This window comes from Ovis canadensis, chromosome 5 (assembly GCF_042477335.2).
Source record: "Ovis canadensis isolate MfBH-ARS-UI-01 breed Bighorn chromosome 5, ARS-UI_OviCan_v2, whole genome shotgun sequence".
Taxonomy (NCBI): Eukaryota; Metazoa; Chordata; class Mammalia; order Artiodactyla; family Bovidae; genus Ovis; species Ovis canadensis.
In genome coordinates, this window is record NC_091249.1 from 64,114,217 (window position 1) to 64,127,629 (window position 13,413).

Sequence of the window (13,413 nt, forward strand, 5' to 3'; positions counted from 1 at the left end):
AGGGAGGCTGTCCCGGCCCAGGACTCGGGCAGCACAGCTGCATCCTGACTGCTGAGCTAGGGCAATATGGCAGCTCTCAAGGGGAAGCGCGGTTCACCACTGCAGGGCAGGGATGGGGACAGGTGGCAGAGTAGAGGATGTGAGGAGCACATCCGAGGTGGGGTGGGCAGACCAGACCGGCAGCTCAGTGCAGCAGGCCCCTCTGGAGGTGCAGTACCTCAGACTGCGCAGGTAGGAAGGGCACCTAGGAAGATGCAGTTATAAAAAACGGAGTTCCTGGGCCCCACAGTGAGTGCTGTGAGGTGTTCCTCAGAGCCTTCTCCTGTGCCCATCATCCCTGCTTTGGCGATGGGAAGAAAAGCAAGGAAATCACTTCACTCATACCTCCAGACCTACTTTACCACACAGACTCCACCACCACCACCCCCATCTTCTCTACAGTCTGTGGGGATAGGTTCTGTCCTCAGCTAATGCGAAGGAAAAAGTCATAATAAGGGCTTTGGAAGACTCAGTGCTCCAGGAAATAACTGACCGGGTTTCTAAGGTAGGTACAGCACTAACTACCCCCATCAAGGCTGACACAGCCCTCGGGCTTGAAGTTCTGTTTTTTTGGGGTTTTTTTTAGCCAGACTGACTATTTCTAACCTCTGTAACCACTGTCTGGGGGTAATCAGCTCAGAGTCTCTACTGCACCAGGCTGTGGAGGACGTCATGTGAAATAAGCCCTGTCTAGGACGGATGTGGACTAGAGGAGGAAGGTGACAGAGGAGGCAAGACGGAGACATCTTTGTCTTCCTGAGAAGCTACCTGTGGGTCAGTGGTTCTGACAGGAGGAAGGGCTGGGAGTGGGGAAGCTGGGAGCAGACAGGTGTCCGGTGGGGCTGTGAAGGCCCTTAGCACGGACTGAGTAGTGAGCACCTCCATAAAGGCAGCTTGAGAGAGACTGCAGGGCCCAGCACACAGGAGCCCAGCCGTGGACTAGGTCTCTGGCCTGGGTCCAGCAGGCTGCCTTTGCAGGGGAGGGAGCCTTTCTGTCCTCGGGGCAGCAGAGCCAGTCCACTGACAAGGAGAATGCAACCAGAGATTAGGCAAGGGAAGCAACAGCCAACTGCGTTTTGGGTTTCCCTGTCCAGCACTACCCATGCAGGATCAGGGGAGGCTGGCAACCTGGGTCGGTCATCGGGGCAGAAATGGCAGGTCGCGCTGCCTGGGGCTTTCCTCCTCTGGTGACCCCAGAGTTGGGTGGGCGCTGCCTGGTGAGAGAGGACTGTCCTGGAGCCCATTCACTCCCGGGCTCCTCCTGGTCCCTTTGCTATCTTAGCTGGGGCCTGGGCTCACATTCCTGCTCTGGCTGTTTCTGTGCTTGCACAAGAGACCTGACCTTCGTGAGCCTCGAGTTCCTTACCTGTGAGATGGGAACATCCAGCACACAGTTACTGTTAAGACTAAACCAGGTCATGGCCTTATCAGGTGGTCATCTTTTTGACTAGGCTCCCCTGGTGGTGGGTCTTGACTCCCAGACCCTGAACAGCTTTTCCTATGTTGCTGAATGGGGCCAAATGAGATTAGACCTGTGCCGTGCGAGAGGAGAAAGGGCTATCTCTGTGGAGGGCAGCTGATACAACAGAACTTGAACAAGCTCACACTACCCAGCGTGTTTTAGCTACTATACCAGGCTCGAGAGAGGAGCTGCCAAGCGAGGAGGTATAAAAACAGATACGCAAAAACAGAACTGAAAGACGACTGCCCAAGGATTGGTTTAACTTAGAAGATTCACGTATTCATGAACTTGCAAAAAAAAATAAGATCCTTACTGCTTTATAACCTGAGTTTGATGATGGTAGCTGTTTTGAGATTTTCTTAAAAGTGTCTGCAGATCCTCTGAGGCCACAGTCAACCATCAGATACTCTAACAGGAAGTGAGGCTGATGTCAGCCACAAGTCAGTTGATGAGTAAAGGGCGGCTGGGGGTCCTTCTTGATCTAGGGATTGTTCAGCACTCATCTCTCCTAATAGAGCACTTAGCCCTGACAGGGTTCCAAGTTCCTACTCCATTCAGAGGAAACACAAGAGTACCAAGCTCCAGCCATACCCTCCCACTTACCCAGGTTTTCATCCTACCTTCCATTGCTTTGTGCAAAAGTTTAGAGGCTGGAGCACATTCTGCATTGGTCAGGTATGAAAAAAAAACAAGATTCTTGATTAATCTTTTAAAGCCTAAAGCCCCTTTAGATTATAGTTACCCTCTTGCTCTTGGGAGATGGCTTAGGTATATCTGAGGAAGCCCCCCCAACCCCCCGCCCCCAGTTCCCCTGTAAGATTTGGAAGAGGGTGCTCCCTGGTTTATAAACCAGTAGTGTTGGCCAGCTCTGGCCAGAGCACAACAGACACTCCTTACTTAACTCAGGCTGGCCTGGTGTGAGGCCACTGTGGAGGTTCCCCTGGGCTCACCCTCCTGCGGGGATGACTGTCCTTAGCAGGAGGGGGGACAGTCCTAAGCAACCATTCCTGCGTTCATCACTGAGACTGCCTCAGCGGCTCTGGCTGCTGCGCGGAGCTCTCCCTTGGTCTGGGTGGTGCTGGCCCTGTAGGGCCTGGGGTTTACTATTAAGTTACTGTTAGAGTTCATTCTCACCCTGTCCCCTTCCCCCTGCAGTGTACGTGGTGGAAGACCAAAGAAGGGATGACCTGGGCACATCTACCTGCCTCACAGCCTGCTGGACGGCCCTGTGTTGCTGCTGTCTCTGGGACATGCTCACCTGACCAGCCCAGCTCTCCTGTCCTGCCAGCTCTGCCGCCACCGCGCACAGCTGTGCCTGCCCCGCCTCTTCTGATTGCTGAAATCAACGACTAGCTCTGCACAGACATTTCTACCTTCAACACAGTGGGATTCTAGATTAGCAGGGGTTGCTGCTGTTTAATTCAGTGACTTGATCTTTTTAATGTTCAAATCCATTCTTATTGGCCTTTCACAAATGTGCTAAATGACTTTTCTCTTTATTTTTTTGGCCAAAGGCTTAGTTATAAAATATATATTTATAATTTTAGAATTATATTCAGGTTTGATGTAATTTACCACTGAATTATTTCTCTGCTCACATCCTGTATGTTTCAATAAATTTGTCTAAGCCTCAACTGTCTCAGTTATTCCAGATAGAATCTAAGCCCTGGATTTCTCAGCCACTGACCAGTATACAAGGAAGCTGATTTACCTGTTCATCCTGGCAGCTCCTAGGAAGGCAGGGTCCAAGGCCAGGTGTCCTTCAGTTGGGTCATGGGGCCCTCGCCAAGCGAGCATTCTCTCCCCAGGCCCACTGAGAGACACGGCCTCACCAAGGAGCCACACTGGCTTTTTCCCTGAGCCTAGAGCAGGGTGTCCTGGTAACCATGGCTGCCCCCAGGGCCGGACAGACCTGAGTCTTTCTTTTCCTGCTATGCCCTCCCAGAACCTGCCCCCTCTGTTGCCACACAAGGAGAGAGGAGAGCTGTCACAATATTAAATACAAACTAGCCGGTCAGGCCATCCATCTCAGCTTTGGCCGCAGGGTGGCGCTGGGCAGCCATAGCAGCGAGTTTCATTTTCCTTCAGCGGCCGGTCCTGAGGCACAGCTGACAGCTCTCCCTGCCTAACTGCGGCTGCCCACTTTTCCTCTACAGTTGCTGATGAATATTTAACCATTAGCTCTCTTGCTTTAAAAACGAAAATATTTAACTACCATCTCTCTCTTTAAAAGCAAAAAGCCATGATTTTGTATCATCACCTGATTTCTGTGGAGTAAACGGTAGGTACCCCCATGGCTGATTTCAAGCTACCAATGTGGTATCTTGAACATGGAGTCGGGAAGAGAAGGGCAGGCTCACACTACTAAGTTGTATTTCCACCATCCAGACACAACAGACTGTCAACCTCAAAAACATAGATAATGGTCAAATTCAGTAAAGTAATTCAGAAAGGATAAGTTCTTAATAATTATTAACCTTACTTTTAATATAATAGTAAATTTACAAATGTAATTTTTAATAATGGCTATTGTTTAACTGACTCAATGGACCTGCATTTGAGCAAACTCCAGGAGACAGTGGAGAACGGAGGTGCCTGGCGTGCTGCAGTCCATGGGGGCTGCAGAGAGTCAGACACTGAGACTCCAGGCAGACTGCCACTGAGGTACCACTGTTGTGATCATGCATTCAGCCATGCCTGCTCTCCTTTTCCCTCATCTGCATACTACTGATAATGGAGGCTCAGAAGTTGAGGGGTTTACCTAGAGGAACAGAAACGAAAAGAAGAGGGCAAGGCTTCAATGCAGAAGGAGCAGGGCCACAGCCCTGGAGAGGCAACAGGGAGGACTGAGGTGGAGACACCCTTTGCCTCTCTGGTCCTCTGTTCTCATCCATCAGCTCAAGAAAAGCAGACTTTGTAGAGTGGGACAGATGTCTTTTATTGGTCTGACCGGCGTGACCAGCAGTAGGCCCCGGAAGAACTCCCCTGTCTGTCCTGGCTCCCATCTTCCCTTCCCTGGAGTTCATGATTCAACCACAGGGGAGAAGGGTAGCAGGCAGAGCCAGGATAAAACATACAAGGATGAGAGTGAAAGGGGCTCCAGGCCATGCATAAAACATAAGGTTACTAGACCATCCAGATAAAGTGTCCCTCAGGCAGAGCAGTTTCCCTACACAGGCCCCTCACCAGGAATGGCAGGGCTCAGAAGGAAGAGGTTCCTGAGAGGCTGCCTACTGTGCCCTTCGCGCCATTAGCATCTCCCGGATATTGTCCTCGGCTTCCTTCACACTCCGCTCCAGATAGGATTTTTTCTGCTGCAATATGAGAAGGAAACAAGGGTTAGGATCAGGGTGAATGTGCCAAGCTGACAGATGCTGCTTTTATGCCCATGGGTTATGGCTTCTCTGCGACTAGTGACTTCCAGGAGCCTACTGTCTATTGAGAGCCAGGCGTACACGCCTGCCCCAGAGCATTCCCCAACCCCGACGCCTGGGCACCAGGGAGGGTGTCGCTTGGTTCCGGAAGCAGAAGTGCTCTGTAGAAAGCAACAGCACTCTTCCCCCAGAAGGAAGCAGACTCTAAAAACAGGCAGCATAGTACATGAAGTTACACCAGACAGACAAAGGCCAGGAAATTCCAGGACAAAGCTCTGGCCCCACAACAGACTGTCTCTCAAGGTTTTCCAAAGCCCAGGCCAGGCGCTTGTAGCTTTCGCTGCTGCGAGCGGACAGCATGCCCTCCGCTCTGTCCAGCGCGACGGGAGACAGGCTGCCTCGCGGACTGAGAAGCTGTATCACATGGCTCACTGAGGCAGATGAGTCAGGATGAAATCTGCTTTTCTAATGAAACCACTGCCTGCCAGGAATCCAGGACAATGACACACTGAGTAAAACAGACCTTCTGGAAGTGTACCTCCTACCCCATCTGGGTCCTAAATTAAAAATCTCGACTTAGACAAAGAACTTCACTTTCAGGAGCCACATCTGGACCAGGATTACGAAAGACTGGTCAAAGGAAATTATGTCTGTGTGTTATTTGCCCTGTGGTCACCCCAGAAGTGTGGCTTTACCACTGGCCCCTGCCCTGAGGACACACTGTGGCTCCGCCCACTGAACAGACATGACACGAAGCCTCCCTTTTGGGGGATGCCAGGGCGCATGGGACGGAGCCACACTAGAGTCAGAGGTGCAGAGCCCTGGCCCAGAGGCAGCCAGTGCCCTTCCCTCACCCCAGCAGCTGAGGGTTTTGACTGCTGAAATGCCCAGATGACCCGGGAAAGCCAGGGGAGGGCAGCGGCAGAGGGCAGGTAAGCAGCCTGGTCTCAGGCCTTGCTTGGGACCTGATCCCCAACCTCTGAAGCAGAAAAACAGAAATGAGGGCTTCTACTGCCCAGAGCCTTCACCATGAAACCTCTCTGGCGCCCCTTCTCCATACCCCTGCCTCCAACTTCTCCCACTCTCTGTCCAGACATTTATTAAATGATACACTGGGAAGTACAGTTTCCTTTAGGTGCCGTGTGCTGAGGCAGCCACAATTTTAAGTATAGTTGATTCACAGTGCTGTGCCAATTTCCACTGCATGGCAAAATAACTCAGTACACACATGCACGTTCTCTTTCGTATCCCTCCACCATGCCCCTCACAGGCCATGGAGCACAGTTCCCGGCTCTACACAGCAGGGCCCACCATTCATCCACCCTGTGCAACGCTCTGCATCTGCTAGTCCCACAAATCTTTATCACAGTTCTTATGTGAACTTCTGGTTCCTGTTTGTTTCCGAACTTCAAATTTCTTGAAGGCCAGGAAGAGCCCTGTCTCTCTACCCATCTCCCATCCCTTCAACTTGCACTCAATTCCTTACAAAAGAACAAGAGCGCCACAAAAACTCCTAGTGACCATGGTGAGTCTATGGCCCCAAGTGTGTTACTGCCAATAAAATTGTGTGCACCGCTAAACCTGGTACAGTCCTATCTACCACTGTGATATCAGAGTGGGAACTTAAACTTCCTCTGATAAACAATCGTTAGATTTACTTGTGAGTAAAAAAGGCAAATACTAGTAACTCCTGACACACTGCTGAAGAATGTACATGTACCAGCTGTTGCACGGCAGCTAGAGAGTGAGTGTCATGCGCCATCCGGGCACCTTTTGGGTCCCAGCCCAGTAAGGAATCCAAGGAAGAGGAGAGGGGAGCAAGGGGGGTTCTAGCCCTGCAGTTCAGCCAGAGTTCAGGACCCACGTCTGCTGCATTTCATGTCCACCCACTTGCTGCCCCAACGAGCAAAACCATCAAACTGAACATCAGCAAGAGCCTTTCTCCCTACAGCCCCGGCCTCTGGCCAGTTGAATCCAGGTTGTAACTCTCAACTTTAAAATTCTTTATTCTGTCACATCTCTTCCTTCCATCTTCCACTTCCAATTTCATTACTTTTTCATGATTTTTACTACTGCATATCCTAAAGTCTTCAAGTTTCAAAATAATGTAAAATGAACTTGTCTATCCTTAAATCTTCAGTTTAAACAGACTTACTGTACAGTAAAGAATTTTTTTTTCATCCCAACAGATGGGGCAACTCTAGCATAGTCCTGCCTTCCAACTGTATTTCAGTTGTCTCATCCTCAAACATACGTAAGCCCAGCAGACCCTCACAGTCAAACCTGTACCAGAGCACATGACATGGGTTGAATCGTGTCTCACCAAGAGACATGAGGCAGTCCTGACCCCTGGTATGTGTCAATGTGACCTTATTCGGAAACAGGGTCTTTGCAGATGTAACCACGTTAAGATGTGGGCACACTAGGTTAGGGCAGGCTCTATATCCAATGACTCCTGTCCTTGTAAGAAGGGCACACAAAGACTAAGGGACACATGGGGGCGACACCGTGCAGAGTGGGGGATGCACCTCCAAGAGGAAGAAGGCCGAGGGTGGCCCAAAGCCACCGTCAGCCAGACAGCAGGAAGGAAGGAGTCTTCCCCAAAGCCTTCACACGGAGCACGCCCCACAATACCTTGATTCTGGACTTTTACCTTCTAGAATTGCAAAAAAAAAAAACAATTTCTGTTGTTTTAAACCACCCAGTTTCTGGTAACTTGTTATGCGGCCCTAGGATACCACCATAGCACCTGAAATGAAGGGAGCTCCCAGAGACAGAGTGTACCCCAAGGCTCTTTTGGGCCATACCTTTCACCACACCGCATCACAGAGGCTTAGTTAAGGAGCCCTGAAAGTGAGAATGCTGGGGTTGTATTTATCTCAGAAATAATTGTTGTAGAATTGACCCAAATACAAATGAGACCATCAGAGAGAATGGAGAAAATTAAGGAACCAATGATTAAGTTAAACCTTCTCTTCTTTGAATCTCCACAGTTTAAAACCATTAGTCAAACCAGAAACTGTGGACCTGGCTCTTCCTCATTCCTGTAAATAACTCCATTCTCGCAACTCAAGGCAAAAACTTCAGTGTCATCCTTGAATTTTCTTTCTTTCACACCTGACATCCAATCAAACAACAAATCCTGCTAGCACTATCTCAAAATATCTCCAGACTCTGACCTTAATCAAGAGCTTCCTAAGTGGTCTCCTTTCTTCTATCCTTGACCACCCCCTTCAGTTTCTTCACAGTGGCCAGTCACCTTTCATTTTTAAAACCTCCCAATGGCTTCCCGTCTCTCTCAAGAGGCAAAAGCCTTTCAAAAAGCCACGTATAGTCCTGCTCTGACTCTCTGGCCTCCCCTCCCACGTCTCCCTCTCTCACTTCGGCTCCAGCCCACTGGCCTCCAAGCTGTGCCACAGATCCACCAGCCGGGCCCCTGCCTGTCCTTTGCCTTTGGTTCTCTCTGTGTAGGGTCCTTCTTCCCCAGATATCCGCATTACTTGTTCCTTCAGGTCTTTCTCACATGTCACCTATGGGAAAGGCTTTCGTGACCACGTGTAGCTCCATACTCTATCCTCCTCACTCTGTGATTTTCCTCCTTAGCACCTGTCCACCTGAAGGCGTGTATGTGTCTGTCTGTCTTCCCTATGAGAAGAAATGGTCCTTGATGGCAAGACTCTGCTCATGACACAGTCCCAGTGTCTAGCAGAATGGCTGGTTTGTAACAGCAACTCAGTAGCTGACTAAGGACATGTATCACGGGAAACGAGGCCTTTCTGATTTCCTTGTGTGCACACTCTGTTTTAGTTTCCCTCCCAATCTGAATGAATGAGGAATACCCACCAGAGGAAGCAAAGGCAGAAAATGGCCATTCTCTTTCAAGGTGGTTTTCAGTTTCTGGCATTGCCCTCTAACCTCTCCCTCAAGAAATGCACAGGTTTAAAACTCAGACCTCACTGATGCTGACACGGACATCAAAACCTCGCTCCCGTGAACAGGCCCTATGTACGGGTCAAAGCCCTTATGCTTTAACTGGTTAACTTGTGAAACCATAAAACAAACCATCCCCATTTCCTGCATCCTGGAGTCAGAAATCCTTGAGAAAGGGCTCCACGTGATGTCTGTCAGGGCTGCTGTGCACGACAAGGGCGTAATGACTGCTGTGGAAACTCTAGGAGGCATTCTGAACCCCCACCTTCCATCCCGAGTCCTGGGAAGGCATTTGCTGGCCTCAGTGCAGCACCCTTCTGCCTTCCTGAGCACTCCCTGAGAACCCTTTCCGTAGGAAAGGCTCTAGTGGCATCAAACCACAGGGCTCTGGGCGCAGCAACATTCTTGTGGGCCTTGTCCTGACGCAAAATTCTGAGCTTTCCTGTGGGGCTCAGCACAGCCAGGGAAATGACATTGTTGGCCTTCTTGCTCATCAGCGTGAAGTTCTTTCCGGAGTCAGACTGAGGGCCTGGAGTTCATTCTCATCCTCTCTCAGAGGAAAGAGGCTCAAGTCCCCTAGAACTTTTCTGACATGACACAATCTCTCAAACAGACTCCTGAGGTAATGCATCTTGTGACATTATCTCTATAGACTTTTCTTAGGAACGTTGTTTTCCTCTCTTTCTCGAAATTAATGTTTTTCCTCTCTGTCCTACCTTGAGGTATAGAAAAGTTTTTTCCTCTCTCCCTTTTTATTTTCCAACTTATCAAATGAGGATTTAGACAATACCAAATTGAAAACTCAAGAGCCTCAATGATTCTCCTGTTCTCTCAGGTTCGTGGAACTATAAAATCGTCAGAGGGGGCCGGCTGCCCATAATGGAGAAATTTAGCAAGAGGCCAGCATCTGAGGCTGAGAAGGCATGTTTTGGCAGATGGGGTAAAATGTGAGGAGGGCAGGGAAACAAGAGGAAGAAGAGAAAAACAAAGGCAATGCAAGAGCACAATGAGAGAAGTCAGAAAGGGAAATGAGACAAGGATGGGCAGAGCTCTGAAAGTGCAAGTGCGACGCGAGTCTGCGTGGGTGAGGAGCACCAGAGGCAGAGAGGGCAGGCCAAACCTGACCAGGCCCTGAAGATAAGAGACAAGTGATCCAAGGACACACAGCCACCTGTGAACTCACCTGGGTTTATCTACTTCACCATTAGGAAACAATGAGGCTGCAAGGTAACTGCTGAGCTACATATGGCCGGGAGATGAGCTCAAAGAACAAGAGAGCAATTTTAGGCATGGAGCAAGAGAATAAAAAGAAGCCTAAGAAGGGGTTACTGTCTCCATATCTTTTAGAAACTGCTTTCAAGACACCTTTCAGAAGTTCCTCTGCTGAAAGACAGGGACAAAAGACTTGGATTAGTTGAGCAATGACCTTTTTTTTCTCCCAGATGTTCTTTTACTTGATAAATAGATTCTAACACAGCTACCATATGAGGCCAGACTCCCATATCCCACCTATGATCACACAGCTCAATCTACCCAAGGCAGAGCAAAACTCTGCTCTACTCAAGTTCCTTAGAGCAGAGATATTCCAGGGTGGAGGCAGGGGGAGGAAAGGGGTCATATTTCCTCCAAATAATAACGTTTATTAGCATTTTAGTCCACCTAAAGTTTGTGATCTCTACCTACTATTACCCTCCCTACCACATCAGTTTCATTTAAGTCTCAGAGAAAGACCCATACATTAGACAATGTGAGAAACAAAGAAAACAAGCTCACAGGTTAAGTGAAGAGCAAGGTCGGGCACCTGTTCCAATGCATGTGGCAAAGATCAGGCCTTAGCCAAAGAATCATTATGTTCACAGGCACCAAGCTTAAAGGGGGTAAGATAAGACAATGATCATGTTAAAGAGATATATAGCTAATGGAGGTAGGGAACTTGGCTCAAAGAATATTAAGCGGAGAAGGAATCCAATCACTAACTTAAATATCTAAAACAACAGCTCTTGAAGTGTGGTCCCCTGACCAGCAGCACCATCAACACCTGGGAACTTATCAGAAATCCACGTTCTTAGGTCCCAACCCAGACCTACTGAATCAGCACCTCTAGAGAGGGAGCCTGGCAATCTGTTTTCACAAGCCCTCCAGGGGATGCTGATGCACACTGAAGTTTGAGAACCTCCTTCAAAAATGGACTCCAGCAAACTCCTTCAATAAAGGGCCAGAGAGTAAATATTTTAGACTTTGTGGAACTGCCTCTGTCACAGCTACTCAACTCTGCCACTGTAGTGCAAACGCAACATAAAAAATATGTAAACAGGACTGCCCAGTGGCCCAGTGATTAAGAATCCCTGGGCTGGGAAGATCCCACATGCTGATGGGCAACCAAGCCTGTGCGCCACAACTACGGAAGCCCACACTCTAGAGCCGGTGCCCTGCAAGGAGGGCAGCCACCACAATGAGAAGACCATGCACCGCAGCTAGAGAGCAGCTGCCACTCACCACAACTACAGAAAGTCTGAGCACAGCAACAAAGACCCAGCACAGCCAAAAATAAAAATTTTTAAGGTGTAAACAGATGGGCTAGCTGTGTTCTAAAAACACAAAAACAAGAAGCAAGCCAGATTTAGCCAGCAAGGTTTGCCAACTTCTCTTCTTTAAAAAGAGGGAGCCTTACAAGGTAGAACTGAATCCAGCAAGCAGAGATTTTAACTTTTAATGAAAGCTGCCTAATAAAAGCATAAATCTCCATCCATCCATCCTTCCATTCATTCATCAAGCCTGCTGTCAAACCATTTTCTATTTGCTCCAAAATCCCTGGTCCTTGAAGTCTGTGGCATCACAGTGTGCCATCCTCTTCTCCCCTCCTTGCTGCTGCAATCTACCAGTAGTCTGGATCGACAGCTCACCGTCTCCCTCTCCACCACAGCTGCACTGCTCAAGGCGACTTCAACAAGAGTGGAGATGATCCATTCAATACTATGACCTTCTCTCCCCTCTCACAATTTTTACTTTACCCCACCTGAGTCACCCAGGCCATAGTCATACCCCAGAGATACTGGCACCAGTAACTGTACCTCCTCCAGAATTTCAATTTCACCACCACCACTTCATATTTTTCCAGGTCATTTTGATCTGATAACTCTCCTTCCAGCACTTCTTCAACCTCATCACTCAACAAATTTTTCATTATCCACTCTGCTTCCAGGACTTTCTCCCTTCCCACTCAGCTCAGCTTCCACAGTCATTCATTTATATTTATTCCCCTCTGAACTCCCTTTTGTCCCCTCTCCCTCTCTGTTGCACTTCCCTGGCAAAATACTAACAACCCAAGCTAATCCAAACACCCATCTATTCCACGTTTGTAACCCACTCCAGTGTTCTTGCCTGGAGAATCCCAGGGACGGGGGAGCCTGGTGGGCTGCCGTCTATGGGGTCGCACAGAGTCGGACACGACTGAAGCGACTTAGCAGCAGCAGCAGCTGAACGCAGCTGGAGAAAAACACGAAACTGCGCTACACGTTTCACTTAAATTCAAGACCATGTATTTCAGCACTCACCAGTGTCCAGAAGCTCTATTAAATTTCCTTAACATATTAACTTCTCTACTCTCCCAAATAACTATTTCATGCTTTCCTGTCTCCTCAAATTTCCTATACTCTTTCTTCCTCTCTCATTCCCAGCTCAGAGAAAACAGAAGCAATCTGAGGAGAGTTCTCTCTTTTCACTACCAAATCCATCACCTGACTTACACCTATACATATACTCTCTTCTTTCTCCATGTTGGAGACACTCCAAAATGGACAGAGTGTCTCTGTTTTTATAAAAACACAACAATTCCACTTGGGGGTTGAATCCATCCCTTTTTCAAAATTTTCACTCCCACAGTTATCCTTTTTCTTTCTTCTCAATCTTCAATTTCTCTTTCTCTGCAAGGTAACTATTGGTGAGGCAAGTCACACACCCAACACACATCCACACTTTTCTTGACCTCACATTCCCCTGTACGTACTGTCTCCTCTCTCTCCTCTCCGTCTTGCAAAACCTCCTGAACTAACTGTTCAGCAGCTGCCTTCACTTCCTCACCTCTCATTATCTCTTCAAACCTCTCCAGTCACGTTTCCCTATTGAACTGACTGAAGTCCAGGTCGCCAATGATCTCTGTTACCCAAAGCAGTGGCTACTCTCTGTTCTCTTCTTACTCAACCTGGTCATTCTTACTCATCAACAGCATTCAACACAATTCTTGAAATAACTTCCTCTCTTAGCTTTCATGATACCACACTCCTATCTTTCTCCTACATTACTGGCTACTCCTTCTAAGCTCTCTTTTGCTGACTACTTCTCTGCTCAACTTCAAAATGTTGGTATTTTCTGGGAAGCTGTCCTTAACTTCTCTTCTCTTCATCACTCTCTCTTAGAAACCCTCATCTACTCTCAACTTTAAACATCATAATTCCCAAATCTGTATCTCCAACCCAGACTCCCCTTAATTCCAGATTTACACATCAAATTGCTTATAAAACGTATTTTCCTTGTTGTCAAACCCAAAATTAACATGTCTAAAATAAGCACAATTGATTTATACATTCAACTGCTCAATTTAAAAACCAG

The 13,413-nt window shown here is 48.3% G+C and overlaps 1 protein-coding gene across 2 annotated transcripts in view; it reads right to left on the reverse strand.

Annotated features, from left to right (window-relative positions):
* Positions 1-3,960: 3,960 nt before the first annotated feature.
* Positions 3,961-13,413, reverse strand: part of PFDN1 (prefoldin subunit 1) — a 72,368-nt gene continuing 62,915 nt past the window's right edge. Inside the window, exon 4 of one of the 2 annotated variants that reach the window (XM_069592256.1) lies at positions 3,961-4,815. In XM_069592256.1, coding sequence (XP_069448357.1) covers positions 4,732-4,815 — 84 coding nt within the window. In that variant the 3' untranslated portion in view covers positions 3,961-4,731. The remainder of the gene's footprint in view (positions 4,816-13,413) is intronic. The other variant, XM_069592257.1, reaches the window with a different exon arrangement.